The sequence below is a fragment of the Hemiscyllium ocellatum genome, chromosome 5 (genome assembly GCF_020745735.1).
Source record: "Hemiscyllium ocellatum isolate sHemOce1 chromosome 5, sHemOce1.pat.X.cur, whole genome shotgun sequence".
NCBI lineage: Eukaryota > Metazoa > Chordata > Chondrichthyes > Orectolobiformes > Hemiscylliidae > Hemiscyllium > Hemiscyllium ocellatum.
Window position 1 is genome coordinate 47,429,328 of NC_083405.1, and position 26,187 is coordinate 47,455,514.

Sequence of the window (26,187 nt, forward strand, 5' to 3'; positions counted from 1 at the left end):
TGCTTGGAGTTTAGTCCTGTCTCTGTCTGTCATCTTCTCCACCTAACTGGTCACAATATGTATTCACTTAACTCAACATTCTACTAGATGCATAATTCTCCAGTCCGGTTTCCCAGCAGGCTATTCCTGTGATTGATATAAATCTGCAAAAATTGCCCACTTTGGACATGGGAATCAGTGCATTTCACTATTCTGAATGTTTAAAATATTTAACATTTTCTTGTAAGCTTAAAAGGGTCTCAACAAACTTCTTCCACAAAACATTTGTTGCAGATAAGTGAGTTAACTGAAGACACTTCTACATGTAGATAATAATGATAAGTGCTGTTTCCACAACACAAAATGTGACTATAGGATTTAAAGTCAAGCAAATGCATATTAATTTTCTTAGCATGCTGTAATAAGCAATGTCTGATATGTTTTTTGCTAATTCTGCCTAAAAACATGTTATTATTATGTCATCATAATCTTACCAGACCATAGGGGCTACTCTCTTCATTAGAGAGAAGCAACTGATGGTGATTTAACCTGAAGGCCATCAGACCTCGGGCAAGGAACAAGGAGAGCACTTTATGATAACCTCAGACCAGTGATGGGAATGGAACTCATGCTGTTGGCATTATACTGCTCTGTAAACCAACAATTCAGCCAGCTGAGCTAAACTGATTCCCACCTAAAAATATAGTTCTGCACTCGATGTATTAAAAATGTGTATGAGGTAAAGCAATTCTTTTCAACCAGATGTTTTCACCAATTTCCTCTTTTCTACCCACACTCCCAGAGGTTCTGGCATGCACTCTGGGTTGTGTTATTTGGTTGACTGTCATATATTATCTCAGTAGGTAACTGTCATGTGATTTTAGATAGTCATTTTGGTTAACTATTCAACAAAATCTCTGAATCATACCTCACCTTTGCGTGCGTATTTTAAATTCCAAGCTGTTTGAAATGAACTGTAACGTCTCTGTGCATCAGACAACCAGCTAACAGATCATGAGTCAGGCATTGAAGTTATGACCATCCTGAGATGTTTGACTAAGTTACTTGGTACCTTATTAAATGAAGGTATCGGGGCATGAAATCTGAATTATTACTACTAATGATCAAAAGTTTGTACTGTTGACAGATCATTCTCATCTGTGGGACAAACTCAGAATTTCTATCTCTCATACTTGGGTTTTATTTACATTGTATTGAAACCACTGGTGGAAGTTGATACTGAGAGGAAATATCCAAATGATGCAAGGTCCATTTCATTGAAGCTGCGAGTGAAGGATGTATGGGAATTAAAATGAAATGCTGCCTTCAGGGAAAAAAAGTGCTTTTAATCATGCAGTGTACTTTAAATCAGGGCGTCTCAAAGTGGGAGGGCCAGGGCTCCAAGTGAGGTTTCCAGGTGAAATATTGTGGTTGCCAGCTCCCAAAGCAGCAATGGCCGCCACAAACTTCTGTTCTCTCTCCTGTTGCTTTGGCAACAAAAATGTTGTCACCTACTTGTAGTAAGACCTGAACAAAATCAACGCTTGGATTAATTAGTGGTGAGTAACTGTTATGCAATGCCTCTGCCCGTTAGAGGGAGCTTATACATATTACTGAAAATTCCCCGCTACCAACTTCCAGACGGTTAGCTTTGACCAGAAACATACACCCATCAAACAAATTAATGTCATGATGGCCAAGACAGCTTAGAGGTTGGACTTTCCACAAGGAATGATTCATCCCCTGATGCCCTAAGCTTCTCTGTTAACATCAAGGCACAAGTCAGGACTTGATTTACTTTCTACTTCCTTAATTGTTAGAACTGTAACTGCATGCAACAAGCTTAATTCCACCTAGGACAAAACTCTCTGGTTGACTGATATCTCATATGTTGCCTTAAAAGTCAAACTCCTCCATCATGGGTTTTCCATGGTTTTGTTGTGTACTATCTGTGCAGACAACCATTAGGTTTCATTAGTAGCACATTGCATATGAATTCGATGAATAAGACGCAAGGCCCAGCGGAAGATCATTTCCAAGTTCCTCCCCAAGTTTTTCAACAACATAATTTGGGTGGTTATTGACATTCCTTCAATATAATTGGGTCAAAGTACTGACCTTTCAGACAAACATGAACAATAAACATGCAACTTCTTCACATAAAAAAGACTGGTCATTAGCAAAAGTTAAAAGGTAATACCTGAAAGATTATCTCACAGTATGGAATTATTCTAACGATATCAATCTAATTAAAGGGTGATTATGAAATTGGGTGCTCCTATAAAAGTTGGCAATCACAGGGCCTACAGCCAATAGAATACAAGGACATTGTAATTTTCCACCCTGGTACTGTTGCTACTTGTTACTCGATGCCCATTTATGAAATTAGATGCCATGCAAATCAAAAAATTATCCCCATTATGTACTTGTCAGCATCTTAACTCCAAGATAACAATAAATTGCCTTGCCGTCAGGTTAACATCTCTGTCCTGATGGGTAGCTAACACACCAGCAGCCTTTGCGTTTTTGCAATTCAATCTGTAGTCTGAGAGAGGCTATAAAGTGGAAAATGAGATTTTATTGCTCATGCTTGAGGATCTTTTCACATCTCCATTTCTCTTGCACCACAATCAATAGCCCCTTTTGTCTTTTGCCGTAGACCTCCACACCAACAATCCCCTCGTTCTTGCTCCGCTTATGACAACAGTTTAAAATCCAACATTTAACAACCCCTTCAGCTTGAAGAAGAGTGGCATCGGACTCGATGTTAACTTTGTTTTACTTTCCACAAAACCTGGTGTGGCCAACAATTTTCCATGTGGGTATCATGTTGACAACATATCCTCAGGAGTTCAGTGGGAAAGGACATACAAATGTTGTTGGTGCTGGACAATACTGAACATTGGCAGTGTCTCCCCCATCTCTTAAGCTTGTTCAGGTGTCTTTCCAACAGATAAAAATTTGCTGTGCTGTTAATCTGCTGCAAGTTGAGTTGTCCTATGCCATTGGTAGATGGTTGTGTGAAAGTTGGCAGAATGCTTTGATTTGCTGATTGTGGTGACATACAACATGTTTCACAGCGAATTGTATAAACATTTAAGGAACTACCAAAGTGCATCACAGCTAAAGAATTGATTTTGAAGTATAGTCGTTATTGTAGTGTAGGGACACAGCAACACCCAGTTCACCCAAACTGAAATATTTCTGCATGTGAGACCTTGGGTAGCAAGTGTTTATATTGTTTGAAGAAAATGCAGGCCAGGGCATCGCTCATTATTGAAGTCTCATGCAGGAAAATATCTCTATCAATTCAGTTTATCAAAGATTTATATCCCAGAAATACATCTGTCTGAGTTCTCTGCTCTCTTCCAGACAGTAGCATGCCAGTTCTCTTAAGGGCCTTCCCAGAAGTCAATATGGAGGGCTTGTGAAAATTCTGTTGTCATCTAATAATGTGTGACCTTCCAATGACAGCCTGACAGAATTTAAACTAACTGACCCGCATTAGATTAAGTATTGGCAAAAATTGAGTTATTTGTATTGCATATTCCCTCATCCTCTGGCACACATTGGAGCCAGTTTCACCTGCTTTTACAGCCATTGAGGTGGGGAAAATGACCTCAAAATAGGATTAGTAACAGTACACATGGAACCTTTACTGTGGTAAACCTTCCCAGTGTGTGTCTCAGTTTGGGCTGGCGTTATTTTAGAAATAAGATTTAAAATTCAAACTATACAGTCAATGAAGATGTGTAAAGAATCATAGAAATTGTTGCTGAATAGCTCATGAAGTTGAATTGCTCAGATTTGGTTATGACTTTAAATTGTACATATTTGCCTTAGAGCAGGACCTGCCAAAGTAGAGTCAGAACCCCATATAAATTTATGGTCCTGAGTTCTGAGGCAGCAGTGGTTGCCATGGTGCTCTGATCACGGTATAAAGCTGTGCTCCTGCTCTAACAGAGTCCTGCTCTCAGTCCCCTTCCGCCTTGCTCTCATTTCTTACTGAGGGATTACAACAGTTTTCAAGTTTTGAATAAGGATCACAATCAAAAGAAGCATGATAGCAAAGGTTCATCAGACTTGCTTTCTGAGGCGGAGGGATTGTTCTCTGAGGAACAATTGAGTAAAGTAAGTCTATGTTCCCCAAAGTTTAGAAGACTAAGGTGTGATCTCATTTAAACATACAAAATTCCAGTTATTGCTGGAGTGTTGTTTCCCCAGGCTAAAGAGTCTAAGGAATCGCTTAGGATTGAGAAGAGGAGAAACTTCTTCACTCAAAGTGTTATTAATGAAAGTTTTCTACTCCAAAGAACTGTTGCCGATGAATATACTCGTGTTATAAGTTAAGAGATCTTTGGCCATTAAAAGAATCAAGGGCTATGAAGTCTGTGGAAATGGGTACTTTGGTGATTGAATGATAGAGTAAGCTTGAGGGGGTGATTGGTCAATTTCATTTATTAAATTATGATTATTTGAAAAATGAAGGCAAGTAGTGAACAATGGGGTATTTAATTGCATTAGAAAGAGATGTGAAAGATGCTACTTGTCATTGTTCAACATTCCTACTTTCAGCAATTTAATAGCAAATGTCTTGGCTCGATGTATTATGATTTAGATGCTTTAATTTTCTAATAATTAAACATTTTAAATATACATTGTTTTTATTGCTGTTATCTTCAAGAGAAAAAATAAGCCACACATTCTACCCAGTGAATTAGTTCGGGGAAAACCAGGAATTGCCAAAGTTACTTGAAAGTTATCTTTTATTTCATTTAGGATTGGAGAACTTGGAAACAAAGTGTGAGCTACAGATGATCAAAGGAATTCCATCCCCTTCTGTAACATCATCCCTTGCCAGCAACGATGAGTCCGATGTGGTTCAGTTGAAGGATATCGTTTGCTACCTGTCATTACTAGAAGGAGGACGACCTGAGGACAAGCTAGAGTGTATGTACATTATGCACATTTTACAATTGATCCATAATAAAGCTGTTGGATGTTATAGATGTGGAATTTCCTGAGACCTTGAATTAACTATCAGAGGCAATGAGGATAGATTTATAAATGGTAATGCTGTTGACCATAAGCATTGAAGGATCTACTAGTGCTAAAGTTAGGACCAATTAAGAGAAGCCAAGGTGATATTTCAATGGATGGTATTGTTGTTTTGCAGTCTTTATCAATTTGACTGCTGAGAGTACACTTGAAATTAATTAACTTTAGTAGAGAATGTTAACAGCACTCCTGAAAATATGTGGCCTGGAATAATCGTCACTACTAGGCCCAATTGTAAAACTGAACCTAATAAAGTAATAGAAGAGATGATGGTTGCTCTGGTTGTCCATGCCTGGACGTATTGTAGAACATAGAACATTTCAGCGCAGGATAAGCTCTTCGGCCCTCGATGTACACAAGAAGGACTCCCTTTAAGTGAATAAAACATAGTGATTGAAAACGACCACCAATGCAAAATGTCTTCTCCTTGCATTGCAAATACCCAGCAAAGTCTTAGATCAGGAGGCTCAAAGAGTCAGTAAGATTCCATGGATGTTTAAAATTGGCTAAGTAAATAGTTTCAAAGTTCTTGGAAATTCGGTATAATGTACAAGTTCAGACTACCTAGTCCACATTCAGCTCATAAGGCAATATACTATGTTGAATTCCAACTTTCAGACTTCAAATTGTTTGGCAATTTTATAAGTGACCTCCTTTGTCGTACTAACTTTAACTTCCCTTAGTAGAGATGGCACTCTCTTGTTTCCTGGTAGATATTTTGACCTCCAAAGAGAGCTCAATGTTTTGAGAATGATGCAATTTTTAAATAATAGCCATTGCAGTGAAATCTTTAAACACTGAGATTGATAGCCGCAGGTGAGATGCTGGGAGATTGGTGGTTGGCTAATGAGGCACCATTTATTTAAGAAAGGCAGGAAGGAAAAGTCAAGGAGCAATAGACCTGTGACCTTGGTGTCATGGTAAGTAAGTTGTTGGAGGCGATTCTGAGGGAGAGGATTTGCATGCACTTGGAAAGCAAGGGCTGATTAGGGATAATCAACGCGGCTTTGTGTATGGGAAATCATGTCTTACTAATTTGACTGAATTTTTTGAAGCGACAAAGAAGTTTGAGAAAGGCAGAGTGGGAGATGTCTATTTGGGCTTCAGCAAGGCACTCAGCAAGGTTCTGCATGGTAGACTGGCTAGCGAGGTTAAATCACATGGAATCCACAGGGAACGAGTCATAGAGATGAACATCATGTAAACAGACACTTCAGTCCAACTTGTCCATGCTGACCGGATATCCTAGCCTAATCTCGTCCCATTTGCCAGCACTTTGCCCACATCCCTCTCAACCCCTTCTATTCATATATCCATCCAGATGTCTTTTAAATGCTGTAATTGTACCAGCCTCCACCACTTCCTCTGTCAGCTCATTCCATACACACACCACCCTCTATCTGAAAAGTTGCCCATTAAGTCTCTTTTATACCTTTTCCCTCTCACCCTGAACCTATGCCCTCTAGTTCTGGACTCGCCCACTTCAGGGGAAAGATCTTCTCTGTGTATCCTATCCCTGCCCCTTATGATTTTATAAACCTCTATAAGGTCACCCCTCAGCCTCCAACAATCCAGGGAAAACAGCCCCAGCTTGTTCAGCCTCTCCCTATAGCTCAAATCCTCCAACCCTGGCACCATTCTTTTAAATCTTTTTTGAACCCTTTCAAGCTTCACAACATCTTTCCAATAGGAAGGAGACCAGAATTGCACGCAATATTCCAACAGTGACCTTTCCAGCTGCAACATGACCTCCCAACTCCTTTCTCAATGCTCGACCAACAGTAAAGTCAATTGGAAATAAAATTAACTCGAAGGTAAGAAACAGAGGATGATGGTGGAGGGTTGTTTTTTGGACTGGTGGTCTGTGACCAGCAGTGTACCACAAGGATAAATGTTGGTTCCACACCTTTTAGTCATTTGTATAAATGATTTAAATGTCAAAATTGGAGGTATGGTTAGTAAGTTTGCAGATGACATCAAAATTGGTGATGAAATGGACAGTGAAGAAGATTATCTCAGAGTACAACTGGACTTTGATCAGATGGGCCAATGGGCTGAGGAGTGACAGATGGAGTTTAATTTAGATAAATGTGAGATGTTACATTTTGGTAAGACAAACAGGGCAAGATTTATACAGTTAATGTAAGGCCCTGGAGAGTCTTGCCAAACAAAAACATTCTGGGGTGCAGGTGCATGTTTCCTTGAAGGTAGAGTCACAGGTAGACAGGGTGGTGAAGAAGACATTTGGCACGCTTGCCTTCATTGGTCAGTACATTGGGTAAACGGGTGTCATGTTGTGGCTGCACAGAATGTTCATGAGGCCACTTCTGGAGTACTGCATTTAATCCTTATCTCCGTGTTATAGGAAAGATATTGCTAAATTTGAAAGTGAAGTGGAAGATGGCGTGGGGCAGGGTGACACTAGGCACACTGACACACAAGATGGCTGCCGGACTACAACATGGAAAGGGACAGCAGAGCAAACACAAGATACTGCCTGAGATCACCAGATGCCAGCACAATGCACTTAAAACCTCGTTGATTAGTTTAAGGTGGGTGAGGGAGAGAATACACATGAGGAGCGTATACTGCCTGCCGAAGTGTCTGGGTCCAGCCAACACCTTTGATAGAAATGCGAACAGTTTGATACAGACTCAATACGAAGTGCGAAAAGCCAGGGCTGCAGTAATCATCCTTCTCAGGAAGAGTGATTAACGCCCATTACTACAGCAATGGACTTCCCTTGCCGACATTGAAACTGACAATGTCTGCTTTGAAATTGACAACGACGCGCTGAAATTAACAAAGACTGCACTGGAACTGACAATGACTTCATCGAAACTATCGACAATTCTGCAATGTTTACAACAAACAAACTATGTTACAGAGATAATAACCTCATCACTGACCTAATGTTTCACAAAATATATAAAAGTATCTTGACACGTGCTCCAGGTTGAGAGGAGACTTGCAGCTGACCACTGTGCTGTTGGTATCTTTCCCTCCCTGGAGCTCCAGTATTTCCTTGTACGATAAACTCTGTCATTGAAGCCTGACTCTGACTCCGAGACTGGTGATTTTCCCCACAACAAAAGGTTTCAAAAAAGATTTCACAAGGATATTGCTGCGATTGGAGGATTTGAGTTATAGGAAGAGGAAGAATAGACTGGAGCTTTTATCCCTGGAGTGGATGTTGAGGGTGACCTTACAGAAGTTTATGAAATCATGAGTGGCTTGGATAGGATGAATAGCCAAGGTCTTTTTCCCAGAGTAGGGGAGTCCAAAACTAAAAGGCATAAGGTTAAGATGAGAGGAAAGATTTAAGAGGGACCTGAAGGGCAGAGTTTTCATGCAGAGGGTGGTGCATTCTGGTGGTCTCAGGCAGTATCTGTGTTTGCTGTGCTGGCTCTCTCCATGTTGTAGTCCGGCAGCCATCTTGTGTGTCAGTGTGCCTAGTGTCACCCTGCCCCAAGCTATCTCCCACTTCACTTTCAAATTTAGCAATATCTTTCCTATAACAGGGAGACCAGAATGAACTGCCAGAGGAACTGGAGGCTAGCACAATTACAGCATTTAAAAGGCATCTGGATAGATACATCAATAGGAAGGCTTTCATGGAATATGGGCTCTTTGCTAGCAAATCAAGTTAGATCAGTTTAAGATAACTGGTCAGCATGGATGAGTTAGACCAAAGGGCCTATTTCCATGCTGTATAACCCTAAGACTCTATATTCCCCCCTCATGCCTTCATAATTTCCCTGATTTTAGTTTTATTTTAGTCACTAGATGAATGTGAGTGTTATTGGCTGACCAGCATTTATTGCCTGGTCTAAGTTGTCCTTGAAAAGGTGGTGGTAACCTGCCTTCTTGAATTGCTGCAGTCCATGTAGAACCACAATCCTGTTGGGGAGAGAATTCTAGGATTTAGACCTTGCTACATTGAAGGATATATGATTACATTTCTATGTCAGGAGGGTGGGTGGCTTGGAGGGGAACGTGCAGGTGGTGGAGTTCTTATGTATCTACTGTCTTTGTCCTTGTATATGGTATTGGTTTGGAAGGTGTTGGCTCAGGAGCCTTGGTAAATTTCTGCTGTATACCTTGCTGCTACTGAGTGTCAGTAGTGGAGGGAGTGGGTGCTTGTTGATGTGTTGTCAACCAAGCGGGCTGCTTTGTCCTGGATGGTGTCGAGCTTCTTGAGTGTTGTTGAAGCGGCAGGCAAGTCAGGGATTATTCCGTCAGATTCCTGACTTGTGGTTGGTAGGCAGACTTTGGAAATTTAGGATATGAGTTACTCACTGCAATATTCCTTGCCTTTGACTTGTTCTTTTTTCATTGTATTTATATGGTGAGCCCAGTGAGTATCTGCTCAATGGTAACCCCCAGGATATTGATTATAAGGGATTCAGTGATGGTAATGCCATTCTCTATCAAGAACAGTGGTTAGATGTTCTCTTTTTCTCTTGCTGGTGATGGTCATAGCTTGATATTTGTGTCATGTGTATGTTACTTGCCACATGTCATTCAAAGCTTGGGTGTTGTCAAGATTTTGTTGCACTTGAACATGGACTGCTTCAGTATATAAGGAGTCGTGAATGGTGTGGAACATTGTGCAGTCATTTGCAAACATTCCCTCCATCGTAAGTTCAGAATTGGGAGTATCATTGAAGGAGCTGAATACAGTTGGGTCTAGGACATAACTCCTGCAGAGATGTCCTGGAGCTGAGATGACTAACCTCCAGTCACCACTGCCCCATCTTCCTATGCACTAGGTCTGACTCTAACTCATTCAAGATTCTAGTTTCAGATTGAACTACATCTTTTTCATATTTCGAGAAAATTCTCTCATATGATCACTCTTTTGTAACAATTATTTTAAAAATATTTTAAGTTAGTCCTTTTTGGCCTAAAATAGCAGTTCATTGCTCTTAAAAAAAAATTGAGAACACATTTCAGAAATTCTCCATAAGAGAGCATTGTGTTCATTAGACTTACCCAGTCTATATATAGATTAAAGTTACCCATGATTACAGCATCCCTTGATAAGTGCATATCTAACTTCCTGATTCCTAGCCATGCCCTACATTGGCAATGTTGTTTGGTGGCCTATAAAGCCATTCCTCATAATGTTTTCTATCTCTTGCCATTTTATAGCTCACCCAGATAGATGCTCTGTCTTGCTCTTCCAATTGGAGATCGCCTCTCTCTAATGCACTGATCCCATCTCTCATTATCATCACTGCTCCACCTCCTTTTCCTTTGCAACTGCCCTTCCTAAATATCAAACATCCTTTAATGTGCAGTTTCCAGTCTTGGTTACCCTGTAGCCATGGCTCGAGATTGCAATTAAACCGTATCCTTTTATTTCTACTAGTGCCTTCAATTCACCAATCTTGTTGTTTTTATTCAGATCAATTGATTTTAATATTGTCATTTAAAGACCTGATTTGATTTATTGTCAGTGCATGTACCTAAGCACAGCGAAAAGCTTTGTTTTGCAAGCAGGACAGGCAGATCATAGCAAACAAGGACAGACAGATCATAGGGTGTTTACAGCGAGGCAAACAAGGGCACGGTTGCATAGGAAGTGCACACAACAAGATCAACATTGTTTGAATTTAGAGGGCTCCATTCAGCAGTCTAATGATAGCAGGGAAGAAGCTGTTCTTGAACCTGTTAGAGTGTGTGTGTGTGTGTGTGTGTGTGTGTGTGTGTGTGTGTTCAAGCTTCTGTCTCTGCTGATGGAACTGTTCTGTAAGTTGACCGTAATTGATTCTAGAACTTGTTTCTGCTGCTTTCCATATTTACTTGATTCTTTTTGCCCAGATTCAACTTTTTTTGTTCTATCTGAAATCCATGTAAGGTTCCCATCCCTCTGTCAAACACGTGCAAACCATCCCCAATAGCACTACCCAACTCAAGGTATTAGTCCTGATTTTACTAAGATGCCATTATACATGCCTCAATGCCATAGAACAGGGCACAATTGCCCCAGAAATATGAAACCTTTTCTGCTACATCATCACCAATTTTCCAGCCACTTCTTCATTCTGTCTTTTATTCCTATTCCTGTACTGACGAGCAAGTGGGACTGGAGATAATCCTGAGATTACCAACTCTGAGGTCCTTTGTTCCAGTCTCTTGCCCACTCCCTGAAGTCCACATTAGGATATCATGCATTGTTCAGCCTATGTCATTGTGCCAGCGGAGAACAAGATCTCTGATTCTTTATCTTCCTAAAAGAATGTCCAACGGTCTCACTGTGACATCCTTTACCCTGGCACCAGGAAGGCAAAATCATCCTGAAATCGCATCTACAACAACAGAAAAGCCTGTCTGTTCCTCTTGCTATTGAATTATCTACCACTATTATCCTTTCACTCCTTTTTTGCTCCCTGCTTGGCTTTTATTACATTGCTGTAATAAACCATTATTCTCACTCATATCCAAAATAGAAAAAAAAGTCAGTTTGTGAGTAAGATAAACTCAGAAGGCTCTGCACTAACTGCTAAGCTTTCCTTTAAACTGTCTAGTGATCTCCATTCCCTCTCTGCTTGCATGCATTTAATGTGCTGTGGGTTCACTTTGTTAAATGTGCTGTTTATGTCGTCCCCAGCTTTGTATGGGCACCAAACTGACTCCATCTGATACCGGAGTTCCAAAATCCAGGGCTCATATTTTTGCAGCTGGGGACAGTTCCCATAGATGGGCTTGAATTATGTGTAGATGTGATTTTACTGCAGTTTCATTTCTTTCATGGGCACCATTTCAATATACTGGTATAAAAAAGAAACTGGCTTATTTTTTTCAGAGAAAAAGTGGGGAGAGAGCACCCCCTGCTGGATATTTACAGCTACTGCTTCCTCACAGTTGAAATTGTCAATGGTTGCATTTAGTTTTAATGTGGGGAATAATAATTTGGTGAACACAAGTGGAGGTGAATCATGGTAAAATTCAAGCACATTGGGAAGTCAGCTGAGACTTGTGACTCCCACCCACATTTACCTACAGCATATCAGGCTGCTGGTGAGAAAAGCCCCTTAGGAAAGGTCAGCTATCAATTTCAGTGTATTAATAAGGTCAGGTGCACGTCTATTCATGTAGGTTTTGAAGTTTATCTTTGGTCTCATGGGTTCCCAGCTTCTTGGAATTGAGTATTGATTTCAGAATGCAAAGCCAAGAAGGAGTTACTGAGGGAACTGGAGCTGTGATGAAGAAGCAATGCCAGTCAACCTTCGAAGCTGTTTTCTTACATGCTTATGATGAAAGCTTTGTTCTCAATATTTTTGCTGAGAGGTTGGGTTTGAAAACATTTGGAGTGGCATCAATACTTTGCATGTTTGGAGGCCTGATCTGCACTATGGAACTCTGGGCTATCAGGTTATGTGTGTGTGTGTGTGTGTGTGTGTGTGTGTGTGTGTGTGTGTGTGTGTGTGTGTGTGTGTGTGTGTGTGTGTGTAGGTGGCGCGGCGGCACGGCGCTTTTGTACTCTGTCACTTCAGAATTCTGATGAAGATCTAAATGACACAGCAGCTGCACAGTCAACTGGCTGCCCAGTCCTGCACCTCTCCAGGACTGCAGTGATCAATAGAGAGCTGCAACCTGCCAGAAGCCATAGTCATAACAGAGGCCTACTTTGGCGAAAGTGAGGACTGCAGGTGCTGGAGATCAGAGTCCAGATTAGAGTGGTGCTGGAAAAGCACAGCAGGTCAGGCAGCATCCGAGGAGCAAGAAGCTGATTTCTGATGAAGGGCTTTTTTCCCAAAACATCGATTTTCCTGCTCCTTGGATACCGCCTGAGCTGCTTTTCCAGCACTACACTCTCGACTCTGATCTGCAGCATCTGCAGTCCTCACCTTCTCCCTCATGTTAGGTGATATCAGACGTTTGCAGCCTAATGAAACTGAAGCTGCTGCCAAGTGAATCTGGTGGCCCCACTTCACCAGTGGCTGTCAAAGTAATGACCATCCTCCAGCACTTTGTCATCTGGTCTTTCCAGGTCTCTGCCGAAGACATTCCCAGGATATTGCAGGCTACCTTTCAGAGATGGATGGCTGATCAGCCAAGGCTGTCAGCTTCAGCTGTGGTAATGCCAGTCTGAATTGGGTTTGCAGCTAAAACTGCCTTCCCCCAAGCATCCAACATTAATACATACAACTGTTAAACACTCCTGAGTAATTGTGATATATTTTATCAGCACTGAGGGCTTCAATCCCATCAGTGCTAGGCTGACCTGCAAATACGATGTATTTTCCTCAGGCAGGCATTCCCCCCTCCCTGATCACTGGCTGTAACATTCTGTTGAGTAATTTCCTGATAACAACACACTAATGAGTAGAGAGCCAATTTGTTGTGTTGTTGATTGAGAGATACCAATGGGGTGTACACAGGGTATAACTCTTCAACCCAATCCCCCCACCATCACAAATATTTAACTTTGAAATAATGCCATCAGATCTTTTCACATTCACCTGAGCAGACAGATGAGGCCCTGGAAGAGCAGCACTTCTGACAGTGCAACACTCTAGTCTCCAGAACACCCCCCACTCCCTTTGCCACACCACACCAGGATCCTACCATATTGTATTGTGCATAGCTTTTGGTCCCCTTGCTCAAGAAGGGATATTTTCGCAAAAGGGGGAGTACAATGAAGGTTGATGAGAATTAATCCCTGGGACATCACAATTGTTTTATGAGGAGAGTGGGTTTGTATTCCCAATGGTTTCGAAGAATGAGGGAGGACCTATTTGAAACATATAAAATCCTTGCAGATTGTGACCTGGTTGATGTCGATATTTCACTGGTTGATGAATCTCAAGCCAGTGGATGTAATCTCAGGGTAAGGAGGAAACCATTTAAGACTGAGATAAGGTGAAATTGTTTCTCTAAGTGCAGTAAATCTATGGAATTCTGAAACTCAAACAGCTGTTGAAGTTCAATCATGAAACGTGTACAAGACAGAAATCGAGAGATATCTAGAGACCAGTGACATCAAGGGAGATTTTGATGATGTGGGAAAGTAGGTTTAAAGTAGAAGATCAGCCTGTATCAAATTGCAAGGTGTAGCAGGCTCGATAGGCTGAATGGCCATCTCCTTGTCCTCTGATAGTATGTTCCGATGTTATTTTTATGTATATTTATACATGAAAACTCTTGAGTGGTTCTATACCCACATCCATGAGTTGGGGTTCAAGGGCCACTGGACAAGAGGAAAGCAAGATCAAGAACAACTTTCAGGACTGGGCTTCTTTACAATGCTGCCTTTTACATATTAAGATTGAATACCATGCATTTTGTAGTATTTAATGTATGGCCATAATCTCACAATTATTGAAATACTATTCCATGAGTTGTACTGCTTAATGCTTGTTAATCTACCCCACATACTGATCTATACGTCTCTTTAACATCCACATGGTGAGACTTCAGGCTTCTGATTGGCTTTTCACATGTTTCTCTCTTTTCATTTCAGAACACTCACACTGTGCTATTAATGCTCAGTGGGGAGAGCAGCGTCAGTGACAGTGCACATAGTCATAGAGATGTACAGCATAGAAACAGACCCTTCGGTCCAATTCGTCCATGCTGACCAGATGTCCCACCCCAATCTAGTCCCACCTGCCAGCACCCGGCCCATATCCCTTCAAACCCTTCCTATTCATATACCCATCCAGATGCCTTTTAAATGTTGCAGTTGTACCAGCCTCCATCACTTCCTCTGGCAGCCCATTCCACACATGCACCACCCACAGCGTGGAAAAGTTGCCCCTCAAATCTCTTTTATATCTTTCCCCTCTCAACCTAAACCTATGCCCTCTAGTTCTGGAATCCCCTACCCCAGGGAAAAGACTTTGCCTATTTATCCAATCCATACCCCTCATGATTTTATAAATCTCTATAAGGTCAGCACTCAGCCTCCGATACTCCAGGGAAAACAGCACCAGCCTATTCAACCTCTCCCCATAGCTCAAATCCTCCAACCCTGGCAACATCCTTGTAAATGTTTTCTGAACCTTTTCCATTTCACAAGATCTTTCAAATAGGAAGGAGATCAGAATTGCATGCAATATTCCAACAGTGTCCTAACCAATGTCCTGTACAGCCGCAACATGACCTCTCAGCTCCTGTACTCAATACTCTGACAATAAAGGAATGCATACCTAATGCCTCCTTCACTATCCTATCTACCTGTGACTCTACCTGCACTCCAAGGTCTCTTTGTTCAGCAATCTTCCCTCAGACCTTCCCATTAAATGTATAAATCCTGCTCTGATCGGCTTTCCCAAAATGCAGCATCTCACATTTATCTAAATTAAACTCCATCTGCCACTTCTCAGCCCATTCGCCCATCAGATCAAGATCCCGTTGTACTCTGAGGCAATCTGCTTTGCTGTCCACTACACCTCCAAGTTTGGTGTCATCTGCAAACTTTCTAACTATACCTCCTGTGTTCACATCCAAATCATTTATATAAATGATGAAAAGTAAAGGATCCAGCACCGATCCTTGTGGCACTCCACTCGTCAGGAGCCAACAGTCTGAAAATATTCCGCCACTACTACCAACTGTCTTCTACCTTTTGAGCCTGTTCTGTATCCAAATGGCTAGTTCTCTCTGTATTCCATGAAATCTAACCTTGCTAACCAGTCTCCCAATGGGGAGCCTTGTCGAATGCCTTACTGAAGTCCATATAGATCATGTCTGATGCTCTGCCCTCATCAATCCTCTTTGTTACTTCTTCAAAAAACTCAATCAAGTTTGTGAGACATGATTTGCCATTCACAAAGCTGAGCTGATTATGCCTAATCAGTCCTTGCCTTTCCAAATACGTGTGCATCCTGTTCCTCATGATTCCCTACAACAACATGTCCACCACCAAGGTCAGGCTCACTAGTCTATAGTTTCCTGGCTTGTCCTTACCACCCTTCTTAAACAGTGGCACCACGTTTGCCAATCTCCAGTCTTCTGGCACCTCACCTGTGACTATCAATGATACAAATATCTCAGCAAGAGGCCCAGCAATCACTTCTCTAGCTTCTCACGAGTTCTCGGGTACACCTGATCAGGTCCTGGGGATTTATCCACTTTTATGCATTTCAAGACATCCAGCACTTGCTTCTCTGTTATATGAATATTTTTTCAAGATGTCACTATCTATTTCCCTACATTCTATATCTTCCATGTCCTTTTCTACAGGAAACACTGATGCAAAATACTCATTTAGCATCTCCTGCGGCTCCACACAAAGGCCACCTTGCTGATCTGAGGGGTCCTATTCTCTCACTAGTTACCCTTTTGTCCTTAATGTATTTGTAAACACCCTTTGGATTCTCCTTCATCCTATTTTCCAAAGCGATCTCATGTCCCCTTTTTGCCCTCCTTAATTCTCTGTGAAGTATACTCCTACTGCCTTTATACTCTTCCAAGGATTCACTCGATCTACCCTGTCTATACCCGACATATGCTTCCTTCTTTTTCTTAACCAAACCCTCAACGTCTTTAGTCATCCAGCATTTTCTACATCGACCAGCCTTTCATTTCACCCTAACAGGAATACACTGTCTCTGAACCCTTGTTATCTCACTTCTAAAGGCTTCCCATTTTCCAGCCATCTCTCTTCCTGTAAACATCTGCCTCCAATCAGCTTTTGAAAGTACTTGCCTGATACCATCAAAATTAGCCTTCCTCCAATTTAGAACTTCAGCTTTTAGATCTGGCCTATCCTTTTCCATCACTGTTTTAAAACTAATAGAATTATGGCCGCTGGCTCCAAAGTGCTTCCCCACTGACACCTCAGTCACCTGCCCTGCCTTATTTCCCAAGGGTAGGTCAAGTTTTGCACTTTCTCTGGGAGGTACATCCATATACTAAATCAGAAAATGTTCTTGTACACAGTTAACAAATTCCTCGCCAGCTCAACCCTTAACCACCCTATTATTCTTACGGATAACTGAGATCTTCTTACATACTTGTTTCTCAATTTCCCTCTGACTATTAGGGGGTCTATAATACAATCCCAATAAGGTGATCATCCCTTTCTTATTTCTCAGTTCCACCCAAATAATTTCCCTGGATGCATTTCTGGGAATATCCTCCCTCAGTACAGCTGTAATGCTATCCCTTATCAAAAACACCAGTCTCCCTCCTCTCTTGCCTCCCTTTCTGTCCTTCCTGTAGCATTTGTATCCTGGAACATTAAGCTGCTGGTCCTGTCCATCCCTGAGCCACGCTTCAGTAATTGCTATGCTATCCCAGTCCCAGTTTCTGACCTTGCCATGCACCCTCTGAATGTTTGTGTTATGCTTTTATTTCTGCTTTCTGCACCATTGTTGCCATATTGACAAATCTTTGCTCAAGTCCTCTTAAAATTATTTGCCATTATTGTCACACATTATGTGTTCTAAAACTAATGGGTCAGTCTGACAACCACAATCGATTGATGATTATGTTGCTTGGCAATAAAGTGAGAGCTGTGTGTCAGTTTTCAATAAAAACTATGCCATTATTAGCAGTACAGAAAGCTGCATTTGCTAGATTTGTCCACCCACCGGTCAGGTATGTTTCTGGGACTTGATTAGGAATCATACAACAATGATTAATAGCTAGTTTAGGGAAACAGTTGGCTTCTTTGTATTGTGTTATTAGATACTGTGGGCAAATCAGGGATTCTAACTTGATATGATGAATTTCTGAAGGTACTAACAAGTCAAATGCACTTGTATTTAACAACATTAATTTTATTACAATCCTGACCTTTTTTTTAATAACCTTGCACTACACTCTGAAATGTTCAGAATTACTTATTTGTTAAATATAATTATCAAAATTCTCTATGACCTGCTTCTTCAGCAATGTATAATGTACATTTCTTAAACAATGCAAGTAATTTATTGGAGAGGTAATTTGAATGATATTAACAAATAGGAAATTCTATTTCATCTTACTCTTCTTTTTAAAGGCAGCTACTAATTATCCAGGCAGATGAAAATATATGAAGTAACTTTCAATTTAACAGTTCTTTAGATATTGCACATTTAAATGTTATTTATAACTGTGAAATACAAACCATAATCTATACAACATTGTACTACAATAGCAATACTTGCAAATGAGAAAGATCAGATAATTCCAGTTATAATGGTATGAGAGAATGTTCAGCAGCAATACTGGTAATATTTATATAGGGAGTATACGTTTGATGGAAACTTAACACTCCATCAACATTTTTATTTTTAATAAACTTTTATTTTTCTTTTTAGTTATGTTCCGTCTTTATGACACTGATGGAAATGGATCGCTAGATAGCTCGGTAAGCTGATGAGAAACCTATCAATCAATGCTGTTATACTATTTATGTTTTATGGTAGACAGACAATTGATGCCTCAGCAAAAGTGAGGACTGCAGATGATGGAAATCAGAGTCTAGATTAGAGTGGTGCTGGAAAAGCACAGCATCCAAGGAGCAGGAAAATCGACGTTTCGGGCAAAAGTCCTTTTCCAACACCACTCTAAACTAGACAATTGATATCTGCTTACCTATTTAAATGTTTATGTGACAAACATATTTCTCAAATGAAGTTTTTCTTTGCTAAAATGTTATATATGTTTCACTATTGTTTATGTATATGCCTTGTTGACTCTGTAGTGCAGTGAATTAGAGAAGATGTGCCATTACCTTTGGTTGAGAATTGCATTTGTAATTAAATGGTTAGTGTGGCAAAATAGATTGAAAATAGACTTTCAATGCTATGATAAACAAAGAGTTCTTATTGGGACAATATCCTGTCAAGAAAAGCAAAGGACAGAGATCATGTGTGGCTTCAAAGTTCAATAAGAATTTTAACAAAAGCACAACCAGCTCCTGCAAACTTAGACTTGTCAAAATCCTTCAAACAAAATGAACAGTCCCACCATTCCCACACGTACCATTGCAATGTAATGACATATACTCTTAAAATGATATGCCTGTACCCAACATCTCCCTCTTAATATTTTTTGATCCAGGCACTGATTTTTCCAGGTGGATTTTAAATTTCAATGTTCACTGAGCTTTCTCAAACCTGTCAGCAGCCTCTTTATCTCAGTATGAAGAAGCACGCAGGCAGGTCAGAGGATGCATTATTCTCCTTCCACCTAAAGTGCCACTAAACTCCAATGGTTCCAATTTGCTTCTGCTTTAACAGATCACATTGTACGACTGTTAGATGCATCAATCTAATTCTCTTCTCACTTGTGCCATTCTGTCTTGTTTTGCATATCCCGTTTTACCTCTCCCAGGCATGCCATCCACCTTCCGTCTCTCTTCACCTGCTCCTTAACAGTCCTACTGTAGCTCTTCAATATGGTCACCTCGCTCAACCACAGAGTCCCTTAAAGCCATGCACATTGCTCCATTAATCACTGTTCATAAGATATGATGACATAGGAGCAGGATTAGGCCATTTGGCCCATCGAGTCTGCTCTGCCATTTGATCGTTGCTGAAATGCTTCTCAGCCCCATTTTCCAGCCTTCTCTCCATATCCCTTCAACCCATTACTAATTAAAAATCTGTCTAACGCTTCAAGTTTACACAGTGTCCCATCATCCACTGTACTTTAAGGGAGCAAATTCCACACATACACCCTTTGGGAGAAGTATCTTCTCCTCAACTCGCTTTTAAATTTGCTACCCCTTATCGTAAGGTAATGACCTCTCAGCCTAGAATGCCCCACAAGACAAAGCATCTGCTCCACATCTATTTTATCCCAACCTTTTGTCATCTTGAATACCTCAATTTGATCTCCTTCGATTCTCCTAAATTCCAGAAAGTATAAGCCTAAACTGTTCAATCTTTCTTCATACGACAAACCCCTCGTCTCTGGGATCAATTTAGTGAACCTCCTCTGAACTGTCTCCAATGCCACTACATCTTTCCTCAAATAAGGGGAGCAAAACTGCACACAGTGTTCCAGGTGCAGTCTCATCAAATGCCTTGTACAGTTGCAACAATACTTCCTTACCTTTATATTCTAATCCTTTAGCTATAAAAGCCATCTTTCCATTCACTTTCTTTGTTATCTGCTATACCTGCATGCTGGTTTTCTGTGACTCATGTATGAGGAATCCTAGATCCCTCTGCACCGAGCACCCCAAAGTCTATCGCCATTTAGATAATAGCTGGCCTTCCCATTTTCCTGACCAAAATGCATGAGCTCACACTTTTTTACGTTAAACTCAATCTGCCACATTTTGGCCCACTCTCCTAACCTACCTATATCCATTTGCAATGTTCTTATTTCCTCATTGCAATTTACCATATCGCCTATTTTTGTGTCATCCACAAATGTGGCTGCAGAGCCTTTTATCCCTGTATTCATGACATTAATATAGATTGTAAATAGCTGGGGTACAAAGGCAGAACCCTATGGCACCCGACTAGTTACTTCATGCCATCCAGAAAAAAATTAGCCCAACTCTCTGACTTCCGTCCGTCAGCCAGTCACCCATCCAACATCTGTTTCCTAATCTCACTGCTTCTTCACTTGGAGATTTCCTTTCTCACTTTGTTGCTGCACCTCTAATCACAGCTGTATTTTGCATTGTTCTGTCCAGCCAAACGCACTGTTTTCAGTATGTGTAATGTTCAGCATTACGGTTGCTTAAGCTCACTATTGTGAGCAGCCTGTTTGTTACAATGTGTGGCACATTCAAGAATTTTCATGGCCCTGCTCGCACTTTAGAAGAAACACTAAATCCAGTCCTGCCACTAGCAAACACTAAATGAGTAAGTCATTCATTGTGGTTGGAAAAGTAAATTAGTGCAATGAGAATACTTTCCTAATGTTTGAAATAGAAGAGCAAGCCTTGTACCCTGTGGCTGACCTTTATCTGAGCATGAGTTGTTATGGGTGCCATCTGAAAGCTGATGTCCTTCTCTATTTATCAGAGTTAATATAGAAAAGTATAGAAGTTTATTTGCTGAAATAGAACAATTTATTCTCTTCTCACCAAATTTACCTATATAATGTTAAATATTTTAATAATTTCTATTATTTGTCTTAGGAAAAAATGTTAACTCACTGAAGTTGTATAAATTTGAGGTCAAAGTTTAAAAAAAGTATTCTTGTAACTTTTGTAACTTTTCTACTAGTAAAAGACTTCAAATTATCATACTGGCAATAATTCTATAAAAGATACCAGTAATTCAAAAAGCTACATTTCTGCTGGTAATGAAAAAGTCTGTATCAGCTAGCAACAGAAGTTGGTCATTCAATGTCAAACATTTTGCATGACATTTGCTGTAGTCTCATTTCTAAATGTGTATTTTACCATATCGCTGTGCAACTAAGATTGGTTCAGTGGTTATTATCTCACATTTTTCTCTTGTAACATGCAATCTATTCTGTCAAATTTTAAAAATTACCACAAGTACAAGCAAAGCCAACCTGGCAAATACTTTCCACTTCCATGATTGCAAGGTTTTCAGTGTTGCTATATTCTTTAATATTTTCGAGGAATCGTGTTTAGCAGATTGTGAAAATTGGTTCATTGGGAAGGCTGTGGAGATACTGAAACTTGTTTTTTTTTCCCAAGAAGATTATTTGAAAGTAACTTCAATACCTTTGCAAAAAAAAAGTATTCAAGAGACAAGTAAAATAAACAGTCAGAGCCTGACAGAATAAGGGACTGTTTTGGATTGTTAGCAGAGAAATCAAATGGCTGGACTCATGACTGTCAGGAGTTTTTGGATATTGTTTAGAAATGTCAATTTGAGTGTTGCCAGTTAAGAGAATAGTTACCCAACTCACCTCCCCCCCCACCTCACCCCCCAACGTTTTTGAGAGTCCATGTGAAAACTAGGAAAAACTCATGTAATCATTGTCATAGGAAGCTCCCCTATGACATCTCCAGATCAAACTGCTTCTGAAAAGACCCCAGTGGCAACCACATGCACCTTGTAACCTGCCTGTGTGGACCAAGATAGCAAACTAAAAACCATTTGGAACATTTCTTATCCTATCCTTTTCCATCAAAGAATTAACAAATATATTGTCAAAGCAATTTCCTTTTCAAATTGACTTTTGCCGAGAAATCATCTTTATTTTGTCTTTAACTGCTGAGATGGGGGTGCTGATGGCGGTGTTGTAAAGTCAACTTAGTATTTATACTTTTATATTTCAAGCTGTGTCTGATCAGATTTGTATTTTTGTTTTATAAGTCGTGTTTTATATAGTTAATAAATAATTTTGTCTTTTTTAAGGAATCCGGTTGACAGATTTGTTTAAAATTCTGAAAGTAATCCAGCACCTAATATGTTACAAAACCAGTTAGTTTATCTTAGTGTTGTTAGAGCACTGGGAGGACTTCCTCCACTTGTCTGTCAGGTAAATTTAGGAAAAGAAGTTTTTAATTTAATATCTCATCCAATGAAGCAATAATTCTTCTTTTTGTGTTCATATAAAGTTCTATGCAGTCAGATTAGAATGTCACCAGAACTGTTCAACACAAATACTGGGTAATAAGTTGGGCAACACATTAGCTGCTAGTGTGTTTTTCCATTCTACTGCAAATCAATTCATAGGGTTAACAATAAAACCATTCAATTCCTTTTACAGAACTGTTTAAAAACCTTGCAACTCAACGTGCCATTTTTTTTGCAAAGTCTTCTCAAACAGCTCTTCCCAATTCAATGCTTACAAATGCTATGAGTAGTTATTTTATTGACTACCTTTGTCGATTTATATAGTTAACTGATCCCTCTGCCCCTGTTTTAAAAGTTGGAATTGAAGTTATAACTCAGACACATATTGCTGTCATCCCAGTTATTTATGTAAAGGACAATCTTTGCTCATGGGTAATACTCAGTCACCAATAGCATAATACAACCAGTAAATGCTGGAAAGACTGGCAGGGACTGCAGACAGTGAAACAGAGTTAAGATTTGAGACCTGCCCTTGCGTTAAGAGTGTGGCTGACTTCCAGGTCTGAATACAGTATTGACCATCCTGGGAGGGTCAATGGGTGGCTGCCACTCCAGTGAGATGAGTTTGTGTTGGAGGCCTGGTGTGAACCTCAGGCCAAATAATGACATGCCATCTTGATGGGATTCCTGGGCTTGACCTTCAGTGGTTATAAGGGAGTAGCTGTCAGGTACTGGGTGTATAGGTTTTGCAGACATAAGCAAATCTTCAGGAAGATTATCTGTAAGCAGGGGTTCTTGGACAGCGGACACAGCGCATCTCTTTTTGCAGTTCCTCCCAGTCCCATCTTAAAGCCAAACTTACTGGGATGGGGAATGTTCTGCACAACATTTCAAGTTTGTCTCCACCAGTGATCTTTTCTTTGAAGGGCAGCACAGTGGCTCAGGGGTTAGCACTGCCTCTCAGTATCAGGGACCTGGTTCAATTACAACTTTGGGCGACTGTGTGGAGATTGTACATTGTACATTCTCCCCGTGTCTGCGTGGGTTTTCTCTGGGTGCTTCAATTTCCTCCCACAGTCTAAAGGTGAGCACATTCGGTGAATTGGCCATGCTAAATTGCCATAGTTTCCAGGGATGTATGGGTTAGGTGTGTTAGTCAGGGGAAATGTAGTATAATAGGGTAGGGGACTGACTCTGAGTGGGATACTGTTTGGAGGGTCGGTGTGGACTTGTTGGGCCAAAATGGCCTATTTCCACACCATAGGGGTTCTGTGATGGCATCTGCAGTATTTTTTATCAAAGGCAGAATACATATGTGAACTTCAAAAATAGGCCAAAGCTACCTTGTTTCTATTGAAAAGTTATTTTACTGCAAGTTAGAAGAATGTTGGAGTATAATTCCTCATTTGTAAAAAAAAAATCTAATGTACAATTTTCCAGGAGAGCTGGAAGTATGATCTTGCTGTCTGCAAATTGCCATGGTAGTCTTTGAAACGGCAGTGACAGCATGTCAGAGAGTTATTTGGCTGTGGAAGATGCCATATTGATGTAAGCTATTTCTTCTTTACATGACTCATATATAAAGATTATGTCAGCCACAGAGTGAAAATACTTCAAAACAATTTGTAAGACAGCTTTGGTAGTTAAAATTATCCAAAATGAAGTAAGAGAAATCTCTGACTTTTGAAGCTATTAAAATGAATTTTGGAATAAAGAGCGATAGGGATACTGCAGTAACCTTCATGGATCTCTGCTCGAGCTAGATTTTTTACCACCTGGTAGCTAGCCCAGAGTCTCAATGCTTTTCTTAGATGGAATCTGTGACTATTAATGGCTCACTTAAGCAGTCTGGATGCAAATGGATAAAAAAAGTTACACTTCACAAGTCTTCAGGTGGGTTTAGATCACAGAATTATAATTTTGCTTTTGAGTCATGGGGATTTACTTCTACAATACTCAAGAGTGACTGTACGAGCTGATGGTCTCAGCCTTTTTTAGCCACAGTTCACAAGCCTGAATAGAACTCCACAAAGCACAGGTACAGATGTGGTCCCTATCAATACTTCAATTATAGGGGAGCACACCACAGGGATAGTCCAGTAACTCTCACATTCTCATGAACCACATGAGTAGAAAGCTGATGGACTATCCTGCCAAAATCTGGAAAACCAGCATTCTGTACCGCATGCATAATTTTCTGACCAAATGGGCAATATGAATTCAGAATGGAGAAGATCACTGGAAGAATAGATTCCCTTCAATATGGAAGCAGGCCCTTTGGCCGAACAAGTCCACACCGACCCTCCGAAGAGAATCCACCCAGACCCATTCCCCTACATTTACCCCTGACTAATGCACCTAAAACTTTGGGCAATTTAGCACAGCCAACTCTCCTGACCTGCACAACTTTGGAATGTGGGAAGAAGGGGCAAACCTGCGCAAACACAGGGAAAATGTGCAAACTCCACACAGACAGTCGCATGAGGCAGGAATTGAACCTAGGTTCCTGGTGCTGTAAGGCAGCAGTGCTAAGCACTGAGCCACCATATCACCCTACGAGGACAGTGACAAGACGAAAGATATGATTAGCAGTGATGTCCAGCAAGTAGACTGGCATGACCACGAGACTGAAAGCAGGTTTTAGCAACAGATATCGCTTGTCACTGATCATCTTACTATTGAGACTTCTGGGTGCCTTGTGTTTACCACAGCTGACATTATGGTGGCTGTCTATCTCTGAATAATTTCCTGAAACATTAACCGCACTTTCTGGAAAAACTGAGCAGGCCTGGCAGCGTGTGTGGAGAAAAGACAGAGTTCATGTTTTGGGTTCAGTGATCCTACTTCAGAACTGGTCCTAGTCCAATACATCACAAAGTTCATTGAGGCTGATCATTTTGGCCGCAATATTGAGTGCACCAGCACCGTACTTACACTATCTCCCTTTCTCTAGCCCCTCTAGATTTAGGGTGTTGTTCCTGAAGTTTGTTTTAAGCTTGACAATAATATTGTGAAACCATAGGTGAGCAGGTTGAAGCGACAACCGCAGTCGGAGTGAAAGGTCAGGAGATTATAGTTGTATTCGTTAACTATAATGTGGAGGAGCTGGTGTTGGCCCGAGGTGCACAAAGTTAAAACCTCTCAAAACCAAGTTATAGTCAAACAGGTCTATTTAGAAGTACTTGATTTCAGTGTGCTGCTCCTTCTTCAGGTAAATAGTGGGGCAGGATCATAAGACACAGAATTTATAGCAAAAGGTCAGTGTCATGCAATTAAAATGTTTTATTGAACAAACCTAGATTGATGTGAAGTCTTTCATCTTTTAGAATGGGTTGCAGGTTTTGGTTCATTAATATCTAAATCTCAGGACTTTTTAAAGTCACATTCTTGAGATAACTTAAGATTTTATAAAACAAGGTGACATTTCAGCTCAGACAATGTATCAAAGGTGTGAGGTTCGAGTCTGTCTCTGTCCCAAACTTGAATCAGACTGGTTCCATTTCCATTTATAAAATATTATATGGATTGATTGCCTGCAGGTTATGCACTTTTGGAGCAAAAATAGAATGTATCTGCAAATGCAAACTTACCGCATAAATTTATGTGTATCTCCATGCGAGGGAGAGTGAATGTGTGTGTGAGAATGTGAGGGGTGTATGCATGTGTCTGAGAGAGAGCGTGTGTATGAGAGAGGGTCTGTGTGAGTATGTAAGAGCATGTGTGTGAGTGTATAGTGTAGTGGGGTCAC

At 40.5% G+C, this 26,187-nt stretch overlaps 1 protein-coding gene across 2 annotated transcripts in view; it reads left to right on the forward strand.

Moving 5' to 3' along the window:
* Window positions 1-26,187, forward strand: part of dgkb (diacylglycerol kinase, beta) — a 729,492-nt gene that overhangs the window by 163,261 nt on the left and 540,044 nt on the right. The window contains exons 6-7 of one of the 2 annotated variants that reach the window (XM_060825438.1): window positions 4,782-4,929; window positions 18,297-18,346. In XM_060825438.1, the coding sequence (XP_060681421.1) occupies window positions 4,782-4,929; window positions 18,297-18,346 (198 nt within the window). The remainder of the gene's footprint in view (window positions 1-4,781; window positions 4,930-18,296; window positions 18,347-26,187) is intronic. The other variant, XM_060825439.1, reaches the window with a different exon arrangement.